Here is a 24,883-nt window from a genome sequence, read left to right on the forward strand (position 1 = left end):
TATAGGCGTATTAGCATTTTGATCGGTAGTTCTGATACGTTATCATTCATGCATACCTTTAAGCTCGCAGGTAACATCTGCTAGCTATTCATTAGGATGCTGTACATATCTAACTAAAGCTCTGTGCAGCACAGCGTATGACGTGCCACCCACGTACATTGATCAGCCTTAACATTATCAGTAACAATTAATCCCAACAATTGACGCGATCTTAGTAGAAGGAAATACTCGTACGCTGTGCACTAGATTCTCCTGCAGCCATCAAAAACGTTTCAATATTCAGACTTGGGAAAGATTCGGTTTACTGTAATCGTACGTTACCGGTATCGTATACAGCTCAAGATAACCGGACTGCAAATGTGACCAGCTTTCAAACCCGGTTTGACGATTTCAAACCCCGAGCGTTTGAAACCGTCAAATAAGCTGCAATTAATTACGCTTGGAGGTAGCATCTGATAATTTTATAATTCCCATCTGTATTTTCTATCATCGGTCATCATCTGATGAATCATCAATGAATTTCGGTATACGGCAAGTGGTAGTTAGTTATAGAGGTATAGAAACTAATGATAGTTTTCTAGCTCTGTTTCTCTTGCAGACGAAACCCTTTAGAAGTTAGCGATGGTAACTAACTATTTATCTAGTTTTTACATTCATTCATCTAGAGTTTCGAAAATTTCTATCTGCGAGTCCAACCTGATTCAAGCAGCAGAAACATTGGCCGTTGAGCTAATAGCAGCCATACGTCAAGAATAGAGAATTCAGGGCGAAATGCTCGGATTAGTCCAATAGCATGGTACGTTTCGTGTTCCTAACCGTCTAAGCTGTACCCCTTCGCATCTTTATTTCTGTTCACTTTCTATATTTGAAATAGTAACTTAGAAGTTCACTACATGCTATACCCCCAGGCGTCGTTGCTGAACTTGGTAGTCAGAGCTAAACTATAACAATTAATGAGATAGTAATATTTTCGTTTTTGAAGTAATTGGCAACTAGAAAGAGGATCATAGCTATCTAGAAATATTACTCTTTATGCTACGTAAACTTTAATTGCAACCCTGAAAACTATCGTTTTTAAGGTTGCATGGTCCCCCCTTCAACCATACCATATAAACGCTACATCTCCTTATGACGTTTTTAGGCTTCTAGGACAAAATGTGAGAGAATGTAATCCTAAATAAGTTGCTGGTACTCGTAAAGCTTGCGCAACTCAATCTAGCTTTATCCAATAATATACTTATTATCTTAGCGTGGTACGCAACACAAAAAACAAAAAGCTCTCCCAAATCAATTTCCAGTTTTCCAGAAGTTTCAATTCATCACTCCGATAGTATTTTCATTATGCTTAGAGTCAAATCTCTTATGTGTGATCATATAGTATATAACATGACCTTGTAAGACTAGCTTAATTTATGTTGCCATCTCCCATTCGGACAGACGAAATCGCTGAAGAGAAAGCACTTTGAAGTACTCTATAACGTAAGGTGGAAGCACTCACGAGTACTATGAAAAAATTATTTGACAACCCAACATGTTGTTTGATCGCAAAGCAGTTTTTCGAGAATTAGGGACCTAAAGTTAAAAAGCTTATCATAAACGGAAACTACGTCAAACTAATACGTTCATGAGAGATGCGTTTGTCGATACATTCAGATGTTTCATCCAGATATCTATTGCCGTTCAGAGGAGATCTATGAACAGACGACATCAATCGTGTCCGCCATTTACTCTGTGTGTATGTTCACTTTCTACAATGTAAAGCCAACAATTTCATTCTAATTGAGTCCGTCCTATACACACCCAGGCGAATTATATTGTTTTATTACAGGATCGCTGACAATTAGAAGTAACGAGGTAGGTACCTCTAAACACAAAAAAGCAAATTCCTTTTTACTTGATTCTAAATTTGTGATCGGCATCGCGCCTTGTCGTCAGTCAATCTTGTGAGCTTATTGTTAACGCGAGCTAAATAACGAAATATAATTCGGAAATTCCGAAGTATATTCCTTAATGAGGACAAGCCTAAGGTTTAATGATGTCACGCCTGAAAGAAACTAAGGCGTTCTTTGTCATGGGTAATTTTGCCTATAAATAATTATCGAAGCTAAACTTCTAAAATAATTCAAAAACATAGTTCTTTAGAATTATCTTAGAAAGATTTAATAATGCTAGTACGATGCTGTACAACCCGCGGAGCGATGCCGGTTTAAACACACTGGGTTCGTTGAGTTAGAGGCTACCACTCGTAGTAGGCACATTTGCTAGAAAGAAGATATCCCTTTCAGAACTTCTGCTTCGAAAAGAAGAGTTTTTAGTTCAATTCAATTCAACGGACCAACGTGAAGGTGATCTTTCATATTATTAAGGCGCGTTGCGACATAAGGTCAACTGTATAATCTAAAACTCTATAATCGTAGCTAAATACGATATTATCTAAATTGAAAAGGTCCTCATGAACGAACACATTTAGGCGGCGAAAAAAGGACTTCAAACGAATACCACAATAAAATATGCTGTTTTAAGTACAACATCGAAGCGCAGGTACTAGTAAAATGTTTGCACAGAGAGCACCGTTCAAGAGGTAATCGATGTTGCTGGTTACTTGAATAATCGATTTCAACTCGAAAAAATCGTCCTTAACCCATTATCACTTACTCTAGGGTTTTTCCTGGAATACGGGTACGGTTCCCATTTTGCCGAGGCCAAGAATCCACCATGGTAATTGCACCAAAAGGGTTAACAGTTGATAACATATCCTGGAATCTCTATGCGGATGCTCTGTACTGGCTGTTTCGGAGACGAAAGTGTACAGTACAAACCTAGAAATCCAAATATGCCTTAATAATTAAGTTTTTTTGTAATAGCCTTGTATATTCTAAACCTTACGACCCGAATAGCATCTTGTATAATTGGCTTTGTAGTGGCACACGTATAATTTAGTTGGACTATTTTTATGAAGCGCGTTTCAGGGAGACCTTAACTAGGTACTGACATATTGTTATTGCATCATTTACTATTACGATTAGAAAGCCTTCGAACGTCATTGTAAGGGTCATTTTCGAAAGTTCCTAGTCGAACTTTTGAAGACGACCTAGAAAATAGTTCGGATACGAATTTAAGGGATTATCGAAGGAATAGCTAGATTTTAAAAAAATTGTTTATTTAAATTAAATTGAAAAAGTAGTTCAGCATCGATGTATCTCCAAAATATTGAAAACACTGTAAATTGTTCTGTGCATCGCAGTTTTACAATAGGATGTTTTTAAGGTAATTTGTGCCCGGTTTGAATTTAGCTGTAGATAGTTAGTTCACATGTAGAACTAGCTTGGTAGGATACTTTAGAAAGACTTGCGATGCTGGTGTAACTAAATTCATCTGTAGGGATACTGTAATATGGATGCTGTTTAGGTATATGAAAATAAAGAGAGCAATTCCACCAGATTAAAATAGTTTTTTAAGTCGTGTTGAAATGTCTCAGACACATCTAAACTTAGAACAAAATCATCGAAACAAATATCACATTTTAAAACATACCCAAGGACTTAAGCTTTTCGTATTGATGCTGCGGATTGTCTTTTTGCTTCTCGTTTCTCTCAAATATTATATATTCTCTCAAATTATAATTTGCAAAAAATAGATATAAAAGAGAAACTAGTACTACAAAAAAATTGCAAATTGTATGATGTGGCGCTGGTGTACACCCTATTTAACGATGTCAGCCCTAGGGATTTTTATGCACCTGTCTAGTAAGTAAGTTGTTCTATAGGGGCGCTTGCTAGCTTTGAGCATTACTATTACTTCCACTTGTGCAAAATAATCGAATATATATTGTTATTACCATTGTGTTCTTGCTACGAGAACCCTTCAAAAGCATCACTGTCTCTAGCTGTCATTTCGCAATGTCTGCCTAAGAAGAGTGATATCCCGCGCAGTCGACGACTAAACGACCCGCCATTGACAGACAGGAAGGGTCAACCCGTGACCAATAGAAAGAAGATACGATTTTTTGATAATCTGATGATAGGAGAAACAAGCAGGAATAGATTTACGGCATGCTGCTTTTTCAAATGGAAATGCTAGTATTTTCATACACGGGGCCCCACATCGTGAAAAAGACTTCAATGGAAACAACGCTAACCCTCTCTCTCTCTCTCTCTCTCTCTCTCTCTCTCTCTCTCTCTCTCTCTCTCTCTCTGGCTCTTCGTTGACTTGAGTAACCTTTGAGGCCTGTAGTTAGCCGTCTAATTAAGTACTTTATGTTTGAACCGTAATGCTAGCACCAAGCAGCTTACGCATGGTAATGAATAACAACGACCAAAGCGGACTGAATCATAGGCTGTGCTTGAGGAATCGGACCACTGTCTGAGACAGTTCCTTCAGGTGGATGCACAAGCACAAAAAAATCCGAATCGGAAATGAACAGTCTTTTAATTAGGCGCTAAACTATATCGTGTAAGCCTGTTTAACGTGAGCCAGCATTACTATATAGCGCTAACTTCTATTGCATTCTGTACTTTTACAGATTATCCTTTGCTGAACAAGGTTAGTCAGAAATGGTAAAATCATAGTCACGAGCAGTTAGTTCTCTCTTGATATTTGTTACGCTCTTTGGTTTGCCTTTTGCGTTCGCTATTGCTTTTTTCTTACATATTGTATCAGTGCTGCGATAAGCAAAAGGGATGTTAAGGGTCCTCTGATCAAGTCAGTCACATCCCCCGTCCGATCTGATTCAATAGATGACTGCTGTCAGGCCACGGCAGTCGTCTGTGTGTTTCGACGCCGTGCCAGTCGCATTTTAGCCTGTGTACATGTAGTGGCGATACCTGCAACGACAGTTGCAAAACCGGCATCCGGCTGGGTGCCGGTCTGTCGCCTTCTGTAGCCTCTTTACCGTCCAGTGTACAACTCCCCATCCGCTCAGTGTCGTTGTATGAGAAATGGTGCCAAGACATGTAGTAATGTTTCTTCTATGTGAAGGAAAAGGGTCACACATTCTTCTGTTGCTGCCGCTTTATGAGAGCAGCGTAAGGTGAACTTCCAGAGAAATCTCGATGTGCTCAATATGAAACGCTATTCCGGCGCTGATGACCAGCTTACGCTTGTTTGCGTGTCGGCCTGCCTGCCTGCCTGCTTTCACAAGTTTCTCGTTCGACTTTGGTGACTGACTCCTCGCCGCTGATTGCTCTGTTTTTCTGAGGCTATCTATTTGAAAAGCGAGCGTCATTATAGCTACGACAGCCGGCCCTCTTTACCCTCCTGTTCTAAAATCGTGTCCAACAACCATCCGTGGCCGTAGTCACTGATCAAATATTTGGCAAGAGCTGTTTTCGGCTACAGGGCAATGATCTAAAAGAGCTTTCTCCATCGCCAGTGTCGTTGCTACTGCCACGTGTTCCAGCAATGGCAACTTTCTGGCGATTATGCAGAGCTACAGCGCGGACTCTGGGGCTGACGACCGGGCGTATACTCGACCCAGTGGGTTGATGCTGGTGCAGAGTTCCGAAAAAACAAAAGAAATAGACAGACGCCGAGATAGAGAGCGAAAGGTAAGGGCGAAGTGGCGAACAAGCGAGTAAGAGAGCGGTGATGTCATCATCGAGATACACGGGAAAGGCGGTATTTCGAAACGCTGGCCAACGTTGAAACATCGTTGGGCATCTGGCATCAACCCAGACGGTGTCACTCAGAGAAGCGACTGGAAAATCGCTGCCCTCGCTAAGATGACGCCAGAAAGAAGAGCACGATAAAAAGGAAATCGACCGACTCAATTGTTTCTTCTTTCCCAAAAGAACAGATCTATTGAGCGGACTCACTGCGACATACGTTGGCTTTCCGACGTTCAAGCGTGGCCTTAATTTTACTGTTCTAATTATTATTAATGAAAGCGAAGCCGACGAAGGGACAACAATTTGTCCAAATAAACTGCCATTCTACCTTAGGTAAGACGAAAAAAGGCCGTGAAAGACCTTTCTAGATTACAGCTAGCAATCGCATAGGTATGTATTTGTAAAACTGGGACAGTGTATTACATATGAAGTGTGTTTGTGAAAAAAAGCTTAAATCTGTTTTAATTGTTTTGTCCTTAATTGCATCCATATCTTCGATTCTCTTGGTGTTTCTGAAAATCTGAAGAATTCACAGCTTAGGCGTTCAAAGAATCGGTAAAAACCCTCTTCGCCTCAAAAAAACAATAAAATTTATGTTTTTTATTAAATCTAATAGATATTTTTGCCATTCTAGTTTTTGGAGTGCTTACGTTGCGGGTTTCTTTGGTACATATCATCAAAAAAGCTGGACGGGGAAAAACGAAGTCGATTTCAACACACGGAACTCCCAGGCCTCAGAACTAATTAAAAAGGCGAAATCTTCACATTCCAATCCACTAACGATTTCAATGAAAACTAAATCAGTTTATTATATAAAATAAATACCGCTTTTCTTCGACCAGACTGGACTTCGGCTTTTTTTCCATCTAGGAACTTCGAATGTACGTATGATACCATTGCACATAGTGTTTATATATTAACAATTGAAATTCTTTGCCTAAAAATAACTATATATGTTTTATAATATACGCTATCATTAAAGAAAACTTGAGTTATGGGACAGTCATCTATGATGCCAGATAAAACCGTATGACAGTATAAATACGTAATAAGGTATCCATTTAGCATGTCGAGCTAAATTTAATAGGTTTTTCTGTATCATTCAAATGTAGAGGATGTTATTTGTAAGGTCGCATTATACATTTTGGTTAGGCATCTTTGTGTGGTAGGTACCTGTATATTTTCTATATGGATACAAGCTGCTCAGAATAGATCACAGATTTCTATGCATCGTTAAACAGTAAAAGTTTTTCACCATTAAGAGAAAGTCGTTTTTTTCTTTTTTTGTTATAACGGTAAAGCCTACGTAATACGCAAGTTATTTGAGGCAGTAGACTAGCTACGCAGAGAACGTAAAAAGTAAGTTGCTACAGTTGTCTTTGTATAGAAATGCAAAGGTTACCATATGTCTATCTCGTGCTTCACTTTCACGAACAAATTCTTCCCTCGAATATATAATTCGACAATCCAATGCAATATCAACTATTCTAATGCGATAGAGAACATTCGATGAATCTATTTAAAAGAACATTTTCACTTCGGTGCGTATCTAGTCTATAGCATTGAAACGTCAATCTCGCAACTTTCGTATCCGCCTCGCTTGTAGGTATTGATTTAGCCTGATGACGGTTTTTGTAACGACACCTCCAACTTACGACTACCCCAGAACGTTTTTCTGCTTTCAGCAATTATAAGTAACGTTCTATATTCAAACATATCAAAAGTCACTGGCATAACCGGCCAATGCCTATGTGTGTGGTTATAAACATGTAGTATAACACTGCTAAAAGGGTCGAACTATAAGAGGGCCATGAGCCACAACGATAGCGAAATTTGAATGCAACGTGACTCACGCCGCAGATAATCCTGGGAAAATCATTGCCCTCTTGGATACAAAACCCTTGAACAGCCATGACTCGTGCCAAGTGCCCTATGCGCTTAATTTCTAGCCTTTTTATTACTCGTCCTGCTAAACCCAGCTGAAGCTATTAAATGATATACATGGTATATATTTGAAAATGACTGAATGTTTACATTGGGCTAATCCAGTTGGACTCTGACCCAAGAAATATATGAAACCGAATCGTATGATAGTTCGATATTTCAAAATTAAATGACTTTACCCTAGGTAACTGAAGCTGATTATCCTCTAAGTAACTAAGTGCGCGATATGTATTGTGCATTTTTTTAGGAAAACTTAAGTGTTGTCGAACTGACAGTTTTCGTAAGAAGTCATTGTTCCACTGTCAAGCGTCAACCTATTTAAGTTTCTATTGTACTCTATTCTATACAATCGATACTTCTGATAACGTTCTTGTAACTCCACAAGCTGATCTGACTGCGAAGATTTTGCGATTGACCCTGTAATTCAGGCTGACCACAAATTTACCATGCTGCACATACACGCAGAAAACCCGATCTTGGGGATACCTCTGTTAAACGTCCGTAAAGGAATTTTCTTGGGATATCCTAGCTCAGTAATATTTAACTTTACAACAACTTGATAATAGATTACCTTAAAATTTATAACAACTGATTTACTGTTTACCCTTGCAAGATACAATAGTTAGTCAAGCAGAACGAGAAAACTTGATTTTGTAGCTGCAATGTCCCTATTGTCTCAACAGGTATATTGCAACGGACTCGATGTACAGGTGTATTTTTTTTTGCACTTAAGTAAAATGTATTTATTCTAAAGCATTGTCAAGTTCAATGTTACTCGATATAGCTTTCGGCCGTAATAATATTTATTATTACAGTTACTTTATTGAATGTGGCCTTTCTTTTCTGTGACGATCACCTTAACAAACGCAACAATCTACAGCGAGATTAGAATTTCATAAACTTTCTACTCAATAAAATTGAATGAAGGTGGCCTAATTTAAATAGGACATTCAAGTTCATTCTAAAATAAAGCACATTTGTATGTTAACTAATTAGTCGTGGTTAGCTGATGTCATAAATTCAGCTCTGCTTCTATTATACCTGATTTGAAAATATCCTAAGCTCGGTTAATTCTCAGTAATCAGTGAGTAACAGTGTTGTACTATCGCATGTAATTTGCCTTGGTTCAGACGTAATTTTCTGATTAAGCCGAATGATGTTTGCAATGCACAATGACTCATCAGCGTACGATATAAATTGTCGGTCCGTTTATACTGTCCTCCATTCGCTATCGAGTTTATTTCCAGCTGTTGAACAACGAGATCAGACACGAGTGAGGTCGTCGTCGTCGTCGTCAAAACAAGGTATCAGATGATTCATCTTGACGTAATTATCGAGATGGTGTCTAAGTAAACAATGGTCTCAATGTTTGTATATTTGGCTGCAGGCCAATTCGGCCTCACAATGAGGTATCAACGGAGAAAGCCTCTAGGAGGCATTATTTTTTACGCCTTCGGTTGACTCAAGACAAAAGAAGACACGTAAGTATTTCTAGCGTCATGTAGTGTGCGAAGATTGCAGTAAGTTACAAATAAGCTAGTTCAGATAGCACTGCCCGTATACGTATAATAACCCATAATATCAGTATTAAACCGTCAGAGAGAATAGTTCCTAATAGTTAGGATCGCTAACAGCGACACAGGCAATGTTTCCATTATAGTCAAGACGATGGAATCAGAGTCAGGGGCTGTTGGAATACTGTCACAATGGTTCCAGATCGGCGATTCCTCCAAGGGCCCTAACTTCGACTGACCTGAAGACTGTGATGCGCCAAATTCGAAGATACCAAATCGGGCTCAAAATATCCAGATAGTTGAGATTAATTATCCGACTAAACCTAATGCTACGACTCTTCCAAGACATTAAATATTTGCTGCCAGACATTAATGTTATTGAAGCTGTTCGATCTAGTTTTTATCATCCGCGTATCATCTAGGCCTTACCGTTGCGTTTGGCTATTCAACTCCTAGGTCGAGATTTAGTGATAGCGATTAAGTAACCCTTGTCGGATTGCAACCTATACTGCCGCCACTCACCGGGCGTTAGTCGGTAATAGATTTAGTGGCTGCGCAGACAAAAAGGCAGTTTCAGAGCTTAATCAGGCGCCTGGTTAGCTTTTTTGGGATGGCCCAAAAACCAACCGATAGCCATCATTTTGGCCAAGGTCTACAAGCAACACTAATAGGGAGACGACAAGGCCGCATGAGCAGAGGGTGCGGCGACGGCGACGGTGGCGTCGCCGTTCAGAATCACACTATCCCTTTCTCAAACGTCTACCTAAATGGTGCAAACCATTTACGTGGTTGCATAATGGTAGAAGATGGTGGTATCTGGTTTTCTGAGTTCCAGGTCTGGTTTGAGAGAGTTTGTTCTCAGTTTTTCGGTCTAGTGTCAAATGGGGAACGCAAGATAGCGCTCGGTACACACCAGCCTTCCGTCGTACAGACGTCTACGTGAATTAAACGTACGAGGTACTGTGTGGCTCTATGTTGGTGACAACTGGGAATGCTTACTCCACATGTAACCGTAAGGTTGTTAACTTGAGACCTGAGGTCGAGTCCCGTGCGAGCAAATTGTCAGCTTGTCGCGGCGGAGTTCCGCTGAAGGAGGTTATTTTTCTCGAAGTGAGGGAAAGAATGAAAAAATTGCTTACAAAAATGTATAAAATGCCCTCAGTACCAATAGCAAACGATGGTCGAACAAGGCGGTAGAAAATCTAAAAGACAGCGGAGTCAACAGGACTATTATAGCCGTAAAGCATAGCTATCACGGTTGTACACTAACTGAATATATAGATATTTGGCCGTTTTCTTCTTCTTATAGGTGTCTGATGTGATTTTTCATCACAACAAAATCATTACGCAGACACACACAGGCACGCTTGGTTACCCTGTCCGAAAGCATGAAATTTAAATCTGATCGGCAGATTACGTTATATCATTCATGTGTTTATATTTTCGTACCGGTCGTGGACGAGAAGAAGCCTTGATTGAGTCTCATCAAAAATTCGCATGAATTCGTTTATGATATAAAAAAACAAGCCAACTACGACTGACTAATTTTTGGGGGTAGTTGTGTGTGGGGTGGACAAACTAACCGCTACTTAGCCACGACGAAGAACTGTACTGGACCTACCAAGCTCATGGCGATCGAATAGAAATAAAATACGTGCCTCTGCACGGAACTAAAATATGAAACATAGTAACACATAAATCTTTATGAATCCATCTGTCTTATAGTAAATACCTTTTGTTATAGTGGTGTAAGAAATAGTGCTGCGACTGATATGACGTAAATTTTTCACTGACCCTATTTATTGTACGTAATTACTTCTACGTAGATAATTATCATTATTGTGCTTTAGTCGAAAAAAATACACGTAGTCGTTTTACATACAGGATGCTTGAGAAAGCTATAATTTTAAAGAAACGTACCCAACCCAGTAGAAAATTGCCATAAAAACACTATATGACCGTTTGCACAACACATCTCTGAGACAACGTCAAGAATACAACAACCCGAATCGGTGATTCTATTGTTGGCCGTATCCTTACTCAATTGGAAAACTGCAATTTCTGGACTCCGTTTTGCAGCATCCAATTTAACGTCCTGCATCTACGCTCGCCGGTCCTGCACACCTGAAAATAGCACAGCTAACTGACAGACCTGCTATGTGCAGGGCAGGCTTAGATAAGGCAAACAGTTTACGACGTATACCTGTATCAGAGAGTATGAACGTGAGCTCATAAGTATACGCTGGTTGATTTATGCGACAACAATTAGTCGGCTGAGACAGTATCGTTTAGACGTGCCTTGTCTGTAATAGAATCTCCCTTACTCGACCCCGCAATTTAGGTACACTCGTAGAATTTCTAACCAATGATAGAAGGCTTGACTATAATCGTATATCCTTCCGCTCAAGTAATGCTTTCCCGTCTGTCGTTGACGTCTATCATAGTAAATGCCAGCTGGGACTATAGCAAAATTACCGCGTACAGACTTGTCCGCAAAATGGTTTGGGTGTTCAATATGGATCTTTGAGCGCATCGCTTTGATAACTTTGATACGAAAAAGGAGAAATAAGGAAAAATGGTTAATAACTATATGCGTTCCTGATATAATTATTTTGTTGTCATGTAAGTCTACTAAAGAAACCCTATACGAGTCCCCTTCAGATAATCTTAGAAGCCATAGTAAAAAAACAGATAGACACTTCCCGCAGGCTGTAGTACTTTACGTGCGCTCGTACATGATTTTACCGGTAAAGATATCGGAGATTCGGCAACAGTAGCAATGCATAGTTGACCTCGCCTAGCTGTAGTGAGGAGGCCATAACCACTTTGTCCCAGCTTGGGCGAACCAGATCTACAATATGCTGGGAGCTAAACCTCAGTTTTTGTGTCCATTATAAGATGCGCGAGTAAGACTGAAAGTTAGAAAAGCAAGTACAAGGATTTAAGTAGACGCTGGTGTGGGAGTGTTCTGCCTGACGCCAGACATCTTCAAAAGTACACTTTTCCATTGCAACGATTTAATAGGCCGTTAACGGAGTTGTCCGTTCCTTCGATAAGAATAAGATGCAGCCAATAGCAGCAAAGCGTTTAGCTATAAAGAAGGAAGGTAACGACTGTAAAAGGGGAATATCATATCACCAAGCGCATCTGTGACACGAGATTTGTGTGTAGAAGTTTCCGTCATGTAACTGAGCTCGATCTACATCAGCTAGGGGCTAGCGTGGGTAACCTTTGACTTACCTGTGCTGTACAATTGTAACGTTTTAAAGACTGATCTTCTGTATCATAAATAGGTATTAGAAATCCATTCGACTTCGTACCATCAAATGGGACCGTAATAGTCTACTACGATCTCTAAACTCTCTTCTTCTCGGAAGCACCAAAACCGACAGCTTCTAAAAGGTACTTTTCTAGTCAGACATGCTATCATTACTCGGTCAAGCGACAACTTGGTGAACTCCTATGGTTAGTTGCTATTTAATGTCGATCCTCTTGGCTCAGCCGATGATTGTAAGAAGGCACTATGCAGGCAGCGTTGACGTTGGCGTGACGGTAGGTTCCTGGGAACCTCAGATCGCTAACGTTATCCAAAGTGAAACTATGAAGATTGATATGAGAAACGTTATTCAATTGCTAAAAATCGTTAGGGCTAAATCGGGTCAATCAACAACTGATTGTGATAAACGGAATGTTTTACGGGGTTCATCTTTGCTAGGATTATAGGAAGTTATCGTTTTCCCTTTACTGATGGGCGTTAGATGCGCTTCCAGTGCGTTGATGGTTAAAGTATTGTCAATTAAAGTGCCAGCGTATTCTTTTTGACGTTTAAATCAGTGGTATTCACTACATTTCTTTTCGTTTTCAACTAAACCAGCTACATGTGCAGCCCCCGCTATTGCTGGTCAGGCCAACTTCTTCGGGCAAACAAAATAGCCCGCAGAATTCTGTTAACCGTTGCACCTTAGCGTGAGGAAATCCTATTACGGCAAAAGTAGCCTCATATACGAGAAATCAGACATTTACTGATATCCTGCGTACATCTATGTACTTCGCTTATTAGTTCCGAGTTTCGTCTGGATTATAAAAGGGCAATATGGCAAATCTACATCACACTATGACCGTAGCAATTCAGGCGTTTACTAAAATTATCGCAAAGTAGTAGTCAACTGTTCCCTTTGCCTTATAGAGAATCAGTTTAGGCCGATGCTGTACTAAGGACATAAGTTGTTCTATACATTTCAGGCTTTTGTATTATCTCCCGTTCTATTACATCGGATTGGCTAGACAGTAGTCTGAAGCAACAAACACGCAGTTCCGTCAAGCAATGGTTCCCCGTATCAATTTTACCGTGACTGAGTGGATACCGTCACTTTAGGATGCCGTTACATTTTGTACCAGCGCGGTCTAGCAAAGAGGAAAACATCGCCTCCCGTACATTGAGTCTCTCCCGATTCACTAGAAGCTTCCATCTGTTTACGCACCCGCTGGGTATCTCATCCAAAGTTGAAAACAATGCAGTACTCCCTTTAGATATGGTAAAGCAGGTATCAGAAGGAAGATTCGCTTTAGTGAATAATTGCGTAGCCTTATGTATACACGTAAAGACACACCATAATTCACATAGATGCTACAGAATTGTTTTCTTTAATAAATCTTAATAACCATGTTTCCTAATAAAGATGACGCTTCTTCATGCCTCCAAACCTAATCGATTCTAAAGCTATCGCACTCCGAAATGCCGCGTGTCATTTCAGTTGATAGGTCACCCTCTGTTTAAATAAGCTTCGTACCTTTGGCCCTCGATACTGCATTGATGACGCATATGCCTACCAAACTTAGAAGTACATGAGATCGTCTAAGTTCGAAATCAGTCATCGACTGACACACTCTGTTTTGCGCCAGGAATAGATCGTCTAAAGGAATACTTAACGACCCAGAACATCTATTAAGCTTCTTGATTTTTTAGACAGAAAAAACCCTAAACACTAAATGAATTCATACGAAAGATCACTTAAACATGGATAGACACCTTTATTCCACCTCGCACAATGAATCGCAGCAATGGGCTAGACGTGTCTCATTGGAAATATTTAGAAAAATATGCAGCTGTTAAGAAATGGAGCAGCAGATCTTGATAACAAAGCTACCATAACAAAAGGACAAATCGTATCTCAATAATCGCGCAGTTCAAATTATAGCCTACGAACTTCGCACAAAAACATTGAGCCAAAGAAGTAATTTAAGATAGTATATAGGTTTATTTGATTTTTAAGTTAAGAGGCGATTCGAGGCCCTTAAATAGCGCTACGTCATTTCTAACGTAAACCCAACAGAAATAGAAAAACACGAAAAAGTTTTTATTTAGCGAAAACACTTTTTATTCAATAGGGCCTGCATTGTCCATGGGTAATTCAGAATATGGTCAAAGATGCAATATATACCCTATTTTGTTGCAGCCACATCGCAAACTTGACTGAAAGAGCCGCTTCATAATATTAAGACAAATATAATCCTATAGAATAAGACTGTATGTGGCGTTAGGTGTCTATCTTCGCAATCCATATTTAGATCGTTTTTGTAGACAAGAAAGACTAAGGGGTTTTAGAAACTCGAACTAACCACCATCATATATCTAACTTTACGTCGAATCTCCTATAATTGCTTAGACAGGCAACTCCGACTATGAAATACTGTGAGTTTTGACATTTTAGCATGTCCTTTGTGACTATAGCAGGTAGAATCTCGTTTTTTTTTCAAAAAGCATTTTTACTATTACTAGCCATGCGAGGTTCATTGCGTCGGCTTGTAGGTTTACAAACATTTGTTAAGATTTAAGATCCTGCAGTATTTTCCATCGTGTCGAAAATAACATAGATGGACGTTTTTGCCCGATTCCAATAAATCCTCAAGTGCATTTTTAACTGGACTTCCACAGCACAGAAGTTACATATTGATCCTTGAAATATTGGCTTTACGGTAGAATGGCTCTTCTCAGAACTGGAAGTTTGCGCATCCTGAAAGCGAACTTCGTATGATGGCTTGATTTACCTTCAAAGAGTTTAGTAGGAACTGACTCGTGCGTACGCAAAAACGTGACTACGTTGATATTGGTATCTGCAGGTCCACATAATCTCCACGACGAGTTTTACATAGGGCCTTGAGTTGATAAATACTCAGCTAACTTCCTGCGCTGAATTTCTTCAAAGGGCCAGGACCATTTGAATTATAATCCTAAGAAATTCGGCTTCCAGATCGAATACATACATGTCGATTTCTTTCTATTGTCACTATTTATTTGACCGGGTATATTACAACGTCAGTCAACGGAAGAGACCGCCAAAGCGCGCCTATCGCCTAAGCAACAAAATACTTAGAAATCAGCTCAGCAACTTAGAATACAAACCCTATTCAGTGTTTCGCTTTTTTTCAAGAGATTTATGATAGTCCTGCTCCGTAGTCTCACTTAATGTCATGTAGTTTAATTTACTGTTCGGCGTAAATTCTCATATATCTGTGCGCATATTGGATAGGTCGTTGTCAGATATGCTTGCATTTTATTGGGGGCATTGATATACAAATTGCGCACGATTGATCCGCTGACGATAATCGCTTCGATCACTGGGGCCAATAGGAGAAGGCAGACCTACGGTTAGCAATGACTCTCGACTAATGTTCTTTATTAGAAAGTAGATCGTGTATTCAATAATACAATACAATGAATCCTTCCTTCGAAAGGATGCGTTTTCCTATATTGAGCTGCGCACGTGTATAGCAGCTAGAAATTGACTTACCTGCAGACGCAGACGTGGGGGACCCAACACTTAATACTTGTAAATCTTTGTTCCTGGTGAATAAAAAACGTTCGAGAAATTTATTGCGTCATTCGCACGTTTCACGTAATGTACTGACTACATTTTTGAAGATCTTGAGGACTGCCTTTAATGCGTTACTCGAATCTAAAAGAACAGAACTTACCTATCTTATTCCGTAATTTTCTTTATTGTTCTAGTTAAATTAGAGAAAAGTATCAATTCCTACTTATTGCGAACCAAACTAGGTATAATAACGTATATCAGGGAAGTACAACTTATCTCTCAAATGGTTCGTCTAAATCTAACCAATCTATCTATAATTATTTAGCACCTGCGTACGATCTTCCGCGTAGAATAGATCTGTCGCATCATAAAGCACTGCAAGGAAAGGCAAAGGCGGAAAACCAGCTCCTTGTTATATGTTCTACTTTTTTAAAGTCTTCCTGTGCGAACGTCATTCGCAGTCCAGTTTACTGTTATTCAGAGAATTCAATAGCTGGAAACATTTTTCGTGATAAAACACGGAGTGAAAACCCATCTTATAATAACCCCAGTGGCGTATTTGTAACATTGACAAAAATGAGCGCATTGGCACCAGCATCGGCGAAACATTCATGAAACCACAAACCACAAATGAAATCACAAACCAGCCCGGTCTGCTATGTTTGTATAACGTGTTACCGCACTGCAACCTTGTCTCACTGACAATCAATTGGCAACTGTGTGTACAAGTCATTCAGTATATCATTATCCTTACCTAGTAGACAGAAGGGCTACTACAAACTTTCGGTAATGTTGCTCTTGCAGACATACGACGCCATCACAGGCTCAAGCTAGTCCCACAAAAAACGGACGCAATATTCGAAGTGGTTACAGGGTACCGTGAGCTGAGGGAACATTGATTCACAAGACACAGCAAAATACAATCAAAGCTATCTTTTTTTTTGTGGAAAAATGAAAAGTAACGGCAGTGAGCGCTACCTACGATTGTCTATGTCCACCGCATTCCAATTCATCTGTCGACCATTTTTTTTTTCGACAGAAAAACCGACAGATTTTTACAAATCGAAATCCTTCTGCTGTTCAAGGCTCACGTGTATATAGTTTGCAGATGGGCATACGGCTGCGCTGGTTTCTTGTGCTGCTTTTTCCGTCTTCAATTTGGAGCGTTGGTCGTCTCCGACTAAGTGACCTTTCGACGTATTACGAAAGGTTCCATTTCGAAGGGTTGAAATTCTAGACCTTTGCGGAGCGGAAAATTTGATCTTCTTCAGTACATCGAATTTTTATGATAAATATGTAAGCCCTTTGTCCTCCATCGAGCTATCCGTGGATTTTGTTAGTCAAACTATGAATAGAATTATATATTAGTTGCGGCAGCTATCGATCAATAGATTGAGTATATTAATTAGATATGTAATATAGGTCTGATATAATGAAAAGGTCCTAGTGTGAAAAATAATAATTAGTAGAAAAGGCCTATTGGTTTTCTTCGCAGAACTCGAATCAAGCACACGAAATGTATTTAGTATATAAATAATAAAGATGATGAAACATTATGGTAAGCAATGATGGCAACTGACTTGTTAATAAAGGTCACATATCGCTCTCACTCTCGACAGATCGCTGCACACTTGCTTAAATCTTGGCTACTGCGAGAGGGGAAACATCGAAGACAAAGTCGACTATTTATGTTACTGGATAGACAGTAGTTGTCTGCAGCATTGTACACTGGACTTTCAAGCTGTGAGTAATCATAAGATAGGCAAAAACCCGAGTTAATGCAGGCGATCAACAAGATGACGTGTGTCCTAATTAGGGTTCACAGGCACTCTGCCTAACAGAGACGTTATACATCACGCAAAGTCAAATACACATTTCAATTTTACCAGTCCGTTGGCTTAACGCATCGAGTACCAAAAGTAGATGATATATACTTCTGAAAGACTAGTTCTTTCCAAGCGAAAGTAACAAATCATGTGCTAGTAGTTGTTTATTCAATTGTTATTATTCAATTAATGATTGTTATTATTTTCAACTATTGCATTCTTGCTTGGCACGGTGCAACGTTGATCAGATAGTAGGGAATGCTCGAAAGTGCTACGTTCACCATTCATACGTATCTGTAACTTGTTCGCGGCACTCGTTAATAGATTGGTGCATTGTCTAGAGATCTGGAACAGTGCATCCTACTGCGTACGTGTCAATGACTGTTAGGTGTGATCTTTTCGTTCTATTGTCAAAGTTGGCCGTGGTTAAAATATAGAGGGAGAAACAGGTCATTTCCAAGGCTCTTCACAAAATTTAGACGTTAACGAACATTGAGCCGTTATTTGTATACTTGTTTTGTGTATAAGTATCTACATGTTAACATATTTATTTTTATTTTCGCTCAACTGTTAACCCTTCCTTTTAATGCTAGTTTCTACATCAACTTGCTTAGGTGATACAAAGGAACACAAAGATGCTTAAGCCAATCAGATCAACTACAATTCTTTTGAGATGGCCTAGAAAAGCGAGGAGCTTCTTCCGAAAATTAGGACACACTAATTCATTCAAGAAAAGCCATAAACTATAATCGTTCCTTTTTACGGTCTTGCGTATTATTAGGCTTTGCGTGTCACTTTCGCAAATCTGCCGGCAGTCTTTGCAGACTTTCTGCATTTACGCGCCTCAACAGAGAAATGACCCGAATCGTCATGAGGAACTTTCGGTTCTCTACCGAAATAAGCTTTACTTCTCTGTGTCCAAGTTTTGTGTGCACCGATTGTGTGCGCACAAAATAGGTTCCTTTGTGCGATCTTACGTAAGTAAGAAAGAGCGATTATTAGGAGGAGCATTTCGACAAACGTACAGCTATGCTCACTAGACGTCGTTGGAAAAGTCTACTATATACAATATTATAGCCCATATCGCTCTACTGTTATTATGAGTACTAAGTGCACCCCCCGGCTCAGAGAGAAATGAAGGGATTTTTACTGAGAAATATTTACCTCGATATTTATTGTGTAGACGAGCTAACATACAGCGTAATGGAACGCGCACGCAAACGATTCACATAAAAATATGTATGTTGAACGATCCGGTCATCATGCAGCATCAATTAGCAGAAAAATCCAGTGGGTGAAGAGATTTTCGCCGCAAACCTCTATTCGGCATGCGTTGAAGACTATCGCTCATCTGGAAGATGTGACATTTTGTTGTATTGCAGCTATCGCAGAGGCTAACGAAGGATCTGAGATGGCTGTCCACTGTATAGATAACAATAGACACCTAGCTGAGCTGACTGAAAAAACCGGAACGACCGTCGTATTTCTATACTTTTTTGCGCAGTGGTGCGGTCCTTGCAGGTTACTCGGGCCTATTTTCGAACAACTTAGCGAACGTCATCCAAGGTGTTTATTCGTTAAGGTACGAATAGTTATATATTGTGGACTGCATGCCAGGAAAAGTGGTATACTATTGGTCCAGTATGCTTCATAGCTCTTTTTTCAAGCGTATTAAAGGTGAATGACAATTGAGAGGTTGCTAAGATTATTTACAGACGCCATAGATACTAACGTGGCAATATCAAAATAACAATTCAAGAATTCTCTAGCAGTCTTTCTAGATCGCATTTGCGTATCAGACGCATACAATATACGTGTCTGATTGTGCTGTGTACCTATGGCCCTTTTTCAACTCTTCGTAACTATCGAGGCGGATGTTGACCTGTTAGAGGAATCGGCCGTGGAGGAGCACCGTGTCCAGTCGTTGCCAACTTTCATAGTATTCAAGGTATATATATATCAGGATGTCCTATATATCAAGCTTTTTCAAAGGTATGAAATGCTTACCGGATACAAATGCCCAAAACACGGCTAACAAGCTGCACCTTGAATTCTGATAGCTTTTCATTTACGTTTATTCAGAAGTGAAATCTTCTAAAAACAAAAAAAGAAAAATACAAGTGCGAAAAAACTCAGTGAAAAAACGTTCCACGATTTGAAATCTTTTCCATTCTACACTGTGATAATTCTCGAATACTTACTAGCAGAACAGCAGTTAATCTTAATAGGTCCTGAACACAGACGTCCGGAATAACGCGCACGTTCACATTGTCCGTAAGATTTTGAATAACTCAATAGCTTAATAATGAGAACTGAAATCGATCCATCAACATTGGCGTTCATGCATCGGCTTTCGCGAACGCCTATTCCAATGTTTGCGTCAGACTCAGAATTTAATATATCAGTTCCTGTTTCTAGTTTAATCAGGTTCGGTACCCTGCCGCTCTAGTCCTCTAAACGTTTACTCAGGCGACGTAAGCAAGGTAAACATAACAAGTGTCGTTGCGTCCTGCACAAGTACGACATGTCCAATGTCAATGAATAAAAGGCTTAACTTTGTTAATGACAACTAAATATCTAATATTATATACATATTCTATTTGCATCGCATTGTACCGTCCATATCGTTACTGAAAATTTCATGAGTATTTGCTAGCTTGATGTTACTGTCACAGATAGCCTCGTCTAATATTCATACTACTACTACTGTCACGCCAGCACTGCCAGTTAGCGTAATCGTAGACGCGTTTCTTTCAAATCATACTTTTAAAAACGTGCACACACATAGAGAATGGCGCTGCCAGCGTGTTAACTAGGCAAAACAACCGTTGAAAATGATTCGTTACAGCTGAGATGATAACAATCGTTTTTTTTTGTTTCATATACATATAGAAATGTTACAGTGGATGCTTAGAGAATATAGTTCGCCAAGCTGGCTTTGATGTCGAGTTCTCAAAGTTTACGGTATATTTTATGCACTTCGAGTGTTTTGTGGCGAGGTATTGCTTTGTTAGCTCAGCCTGGCCCAGCAGCGCACCGATACGATTGACAGCATAGAGTCGTAGTAGTAGTAGTAGTAGTAGTCACGCAGCGAGCTTCACTAGTGAAGCACTTCTTAAGAGGTTGGCGCCTTTGTGAGTAGTTGCCGGCCAGTGACGGCTTTCAGATAAATGACTGATCGTTTATTGATCATTCACAGTACTATTCTATAAATCATTATAATTCAGATTTACGGTCATTGTCGTTACGCTTGTAATAGCTGAGCATAGCGATGCTCTATGAACGCTGTGCTGTTATATAATGCTGAAGAGGAATGTAATGGATATGGATATATTCACAACTTCGTTGTGTTTGACGCTGAAAGGTTTTATTTTACATGTTGTTTCCAGGGGGGTCGCAAACTGGGCAGACTTGTGACCCCGCACGAAGGAGCTTTGCAAGAATTTATCGCTAAGTTCGATGACTGCCCTGTAGGAGCAAAGTCATAACGCCTTTGGCAACATCTCGTAAGTACGCTATGCGTGTTCGCAACGGTCTTTCAAAAATGCATATGCATTTGTGCTGTATTACTGCTTTGACTTTATCCTTTATTATCTGAAATAAATTGATTTAGCTAAAACGTAGTCTAGGCAAATACAAAATCTAAAGACGAACCGACATAACTTTTAGAACAGTGTCCCAACTTTGGAAAGAAGACGCCCTTGAAAAGACGCTCGCAGCAAATAACAGACTAACTTCATATTTTTGTCCGGAGCCCTAGCGGTAGCGGATTCCGAATAAAGAGTTCGCAGGTCGCGTGTATTTCGTCATAGGGGTAAACGATATTCAGTCATCGCGTAGATCCATTATGGAATTGTAACTAATTTAGAATAAAAACAATTTTTGCCAGACAAACTCAGTCAAGGATGCATTGTCCATTGTTAGCATAATGTTCCATAAATTAATATCTTTATTCACGATAAACTTTGTAGAGAAATTGATTTTTTTTTTATTAGGAGAGTCGCCCAAAGATCGGGAAGGACAACAGCCGGAAGAAACAAGTCAAAGTTGCGAAACCGGTAAGGTAAAAACATCTCATTTAAATTCGTACAACTTTTAGCAAATCATCAAGGATGTTTGAGATTTGGCGATGTCATCACTGAACAGTACGCTGTTTCTATTCGCCATAGGCAAGCAAATTTTTTGGCCGTTTTGTTTTAAATAATCAGTCGAATTGTTCATAACGTTCAGGTTCCTTGGAAGAAGCTCATAGAAGATATTTCTTCTATGATTCTACTAAACGGACAGTATTGCCTCTTTAACTACGATCTGCTCTAAATGACATCATTGTAAGTGATCGTCTATCACTGTCTTTTTATTCAATTCTAGAAAATAATCGGTCGTGTAAATATTGGTAAGCGGTCAACTCTTAAGCAACAATTGACGTAATTGTTACTTGTTAGGGATCCCTGAACAGACGACGTTGACGTTCCTATGTTTCTACAATTTAAAATGTGTGACAATTTAAAAAAGCGGCTGCTGTACACAGTAAAAATTTCAGCGTCCTAGTAGTGATAGGGTCCAACCGCACATGGTTTACTATGGTTCTGCAACAATTACTTTAAAAACAAGCTGCATTTTTCTGACAGTATAATAACATACTGTTAGGTTCGTGCATTAACGCAAATTTCCTCACGACCTTGAATCGAACTTAGCCTTTTCTAGAAACAAACTCCAAGGTCGACCTTAAATAGGACCTCGACACTTCGATCATTGAAGCCTAGTGCAAATTGACAGAAATGGACAATCAAATCAAATATGACACCACAAATATTATGTCAAACCACTTTTTTGTCGCCTATCATCGTTTGTTGCATCAAAATTGTCCCGGAGCTAACTTACCGACCAGTCTATTAGTTCTGTGTATAACAATATTTATATAAAGTAAGTACATACTCGATGCAAATTGAGAAACAGTTTGGATATTCTAGGAATAAGCTTTCTTTCGATAGATTACCCATTATTTTGAATGTATCATACGCAAACTCAAAATGTGGCAACAAGCATTATTTATTTGTATTCGAATCTACCTAATTCAAGAAGACTAGCAAGTCACCATCCAAGGCCGTGGCATTTGAACCATAGAGTGACCTTCAAACATATAGTCATTACCAGCTTAACAACCCATCAACCATGTTACATAATGCATCCGGTATATGCACGCTTAATTTTGATGAACTTCTCGGAGGGCATCATACAAAAATTGCCTCTTTTCCTTTTCTTTTTTTTTATTAAGCCCCCCCTCAAGATCACGACATTACATGTAAATAGAGCAGTTTGATTACATTACGTACATCTTACAGCTTTTATCATCTAACGCTTCCATAGCCCTATGGATCCAGCAATCGAGACAATTATCTATCTATCTATCTATATTTGTATTTGATATATCTATGGATATTTCGTGTCATTCCTAAGTATCAACAATTAAAGCAATTACACGAAGCATAAGAAATAGTTTATTCACGCGGATCATGTCTTCCAGAATAGGGATTAATGTGAGATAGGAAAACATTGGAAACCGATCTAATAGAAACAAAGTTAACCTTCATAACTTATATAACTATACAATATGTACTGATATTAAATAAAGAACATATAGTACTAGATATAGTCGTGTACATGTTGACTTGACTAGCTACTGGAGGTTTCAAACTGGCTATCTAATCCAATTAAGGCCGGAACGACGTCTAAAATAAGCAGCTATAATAAATTTGCAAATACAACCTTTGGTACTTTTCGATTCACGACTGAAGTGCTGGAACCCCTAGATGCCAACGTTTGTTATGATATGACCATTACTTTTGTTCGATTTTTTCCGCCTGAAGTCGAGATCTTTTCTGCCATCTTCAACCTTTCTGTTTACCTAATATTCTATGTACAAAATGAACCTAAAATGCGTTACTAGACTGGAGACATATGTTAGGGCTCCTGAACTGACAAAGTACAAGATTGAATTTTCTATTAAAGCTTGCTAGCTTCAGAGAATTGTGGCGACAGCTCCTTCAGAGTTAGAGAAGTTACTTGCTTTCGATAGCTCACTTGTCCTTTGGGATCGACACTGGGGTAGCGGACGGCCTCGACACAATTGAGCGGAAAGCGATTGTGATATCTACAGTGAGAAGCCGAGAACGTTATCTCAATAGTTCTTCTATAGTACCTTCGATTAGCCACGAGCATCATTTAATCTGCGTAATAGTATCAATTTTCCGAAAGAAAAAAAAAAATATTTAAATGCGCCGTCACAGTTAAGTCATCTTTGTGAGGCTGTCAAGCGTAAAAGGGAAGAAAGAATCAAAATTGTCCTCACCAGCCCTTTGAGAAATTCAATTGACGCCAAGCGAGTCACAACGTAAACATTAACTGTGAAATTATGCGTCTAACTTTAAAGGGCTGAACTGACTGCTACTTTAATAATGGAGAGTTAAGTAAACTGGTGCCTTTTGGTGAGGACACACAATATCGATGGATAATTCTTCAACGTACCAGAAGCAATTGCAAAATCACGGATAACCTTGCCCCATGGTAGAATAGTACCTTTTAAAAGGAGACGATAGAGGTAATTTGTTGTTCGAATGATCCTCTTCGTACGTGTCCTAAAATTTTTTTGTAACCATAGATAATTGTGTGTCTCACAGTTTTACAAGCCGACTTTGCATTTTAAATGCTCTATTTAAAATATAAAGTTAAGCAAAAGTTTCTTGATGGTTTAAAAAACCGTTTAACAGTTAGATATTTTATTTTGCATCTATGGAGCACATGTGTGGCAGAAGACTCTTTTCGGACTCTCAAAAGCCTACTTTTATTCCACCTTGTAATAATATATATAGAAAAATTTTCTATATATTACTTTCAGGTAAGATAAGAACCAGGTTTCCATGCCTTATCTTTAAATACATGTAGTGTTTGAATGACAGATATATGTACGATTCTTGTTTAACACTTTGTTTAAAAATGAACGACTCTTTTGCTCCAGATTGATAGTAAGTAATTATATATATATATTTCAAGTAACCGATATTGTGGCCCTTACGAACCTTGTTTTTTTACTGCCTCTCCACGTTCCAGGTACGTATTCCTGTCGTTGAATAATCGGATGGCGCTATGTTGAAATAGCCATTTTGTTCCATTTGTTTTTG

General features: G+C 39.2%; 1 protein-coding gene and 2 long non-coding RNA genes across 14 annotated transcripts in view; 2 read left to right on the forward strand and 1 right to left on the reverse strand.

Moving 5' to 3' along the window:
- LOC111261319 (thioredoxin 1) overlaps positions 1 to 24,883 on the forward strand; it is a 36,382-nt gene that overhangs the window by 9,183 nt on the left and 2,316 nt on the right. For 3 of the 11 annotated variants that reach the window (XR_015311455.1, XR_015311457.1, XR_015311454.1), the window contains exons 2-6: positions 17,499 to 17,622; positions 19,088 to 19,287; positions 19,576 to 19,653; positions 21,095 to 21,211; positions 21,701 to 21,763. Coding sequence is in view for 6 of the 11 variants with exons in the window: in XM_086968647.1 (XP_086824773.1) it covers positions 19,117 to 19,287; positions 19,576 to 19,653; positions 21,095 to 21,193 (348 nt within the window). In the remaining 5 variants the exon portion in view is untranslated. Of the gene's footprint in view, positions 1 to 17,498; positions 17,623 to 19,087; positions 19,288 to 19,474; positions 19,654 to 21,094; positions 21,609 to 21,700; positions 21,769 to 24,883 lie in introns of those variants that run through there. The other 8 variants (XR_015311456.1, XR_015311458.1, XM_086968647.1 and 5 more) reach the window with 7 other exon arrangements.
- On the forward strand, positions 4,731 to 13,691 carry LOC147753346 (uncharacterized). 2 transcript variants are annotated; one of them, XR_015311449.1, is made up of 3 exons: positions 5,037 to 5,939; positions 6,241 to 6,487; positions 13,307 to 13,691. It is a non-coding gene; the product is annotated as an uncharacterized LOC147753346 (long non-coding RNA). The 2 variants fall into 2 exon arrangements; XR_015311450.1 differs by lacking the exon at positions 13,307 to 13,691 and having other exon boundaries at positions 4,731 to 5,939; positions 6,241 to 6,454.
- LOC111261320 (uncharacterized) lies at positions 18,877 to 20,072 on the reverse strand. The gene is made up of 3 exons (XR_002680912.2): positions 19,907 to 20,072; positions 19,713 to 19,799; positions 18,877 to 19,056 (listed from the first exon to the last, which is right to left on the reverse strand). It is a non-coding gene; the product is annotated as an uncharacterized LOC111261320 (long non-coding RNA).

The sequence above is a fragment of the Varroa jacobsoni genome, unplaced genomic scaffold (assembly GCF_002532875.2).
Source record: "Varroa jacobsoni isolate VJ856 unplaced genomic scaffold, vjacob_1.0 scaffold_545, whole genome shotgun sequence".
NCBI lineage: Eukaryota > Metazoa > Arthropoda > Arachnida > Mesostigmata > Varroidae > Varroa > Varroa jacobsoni.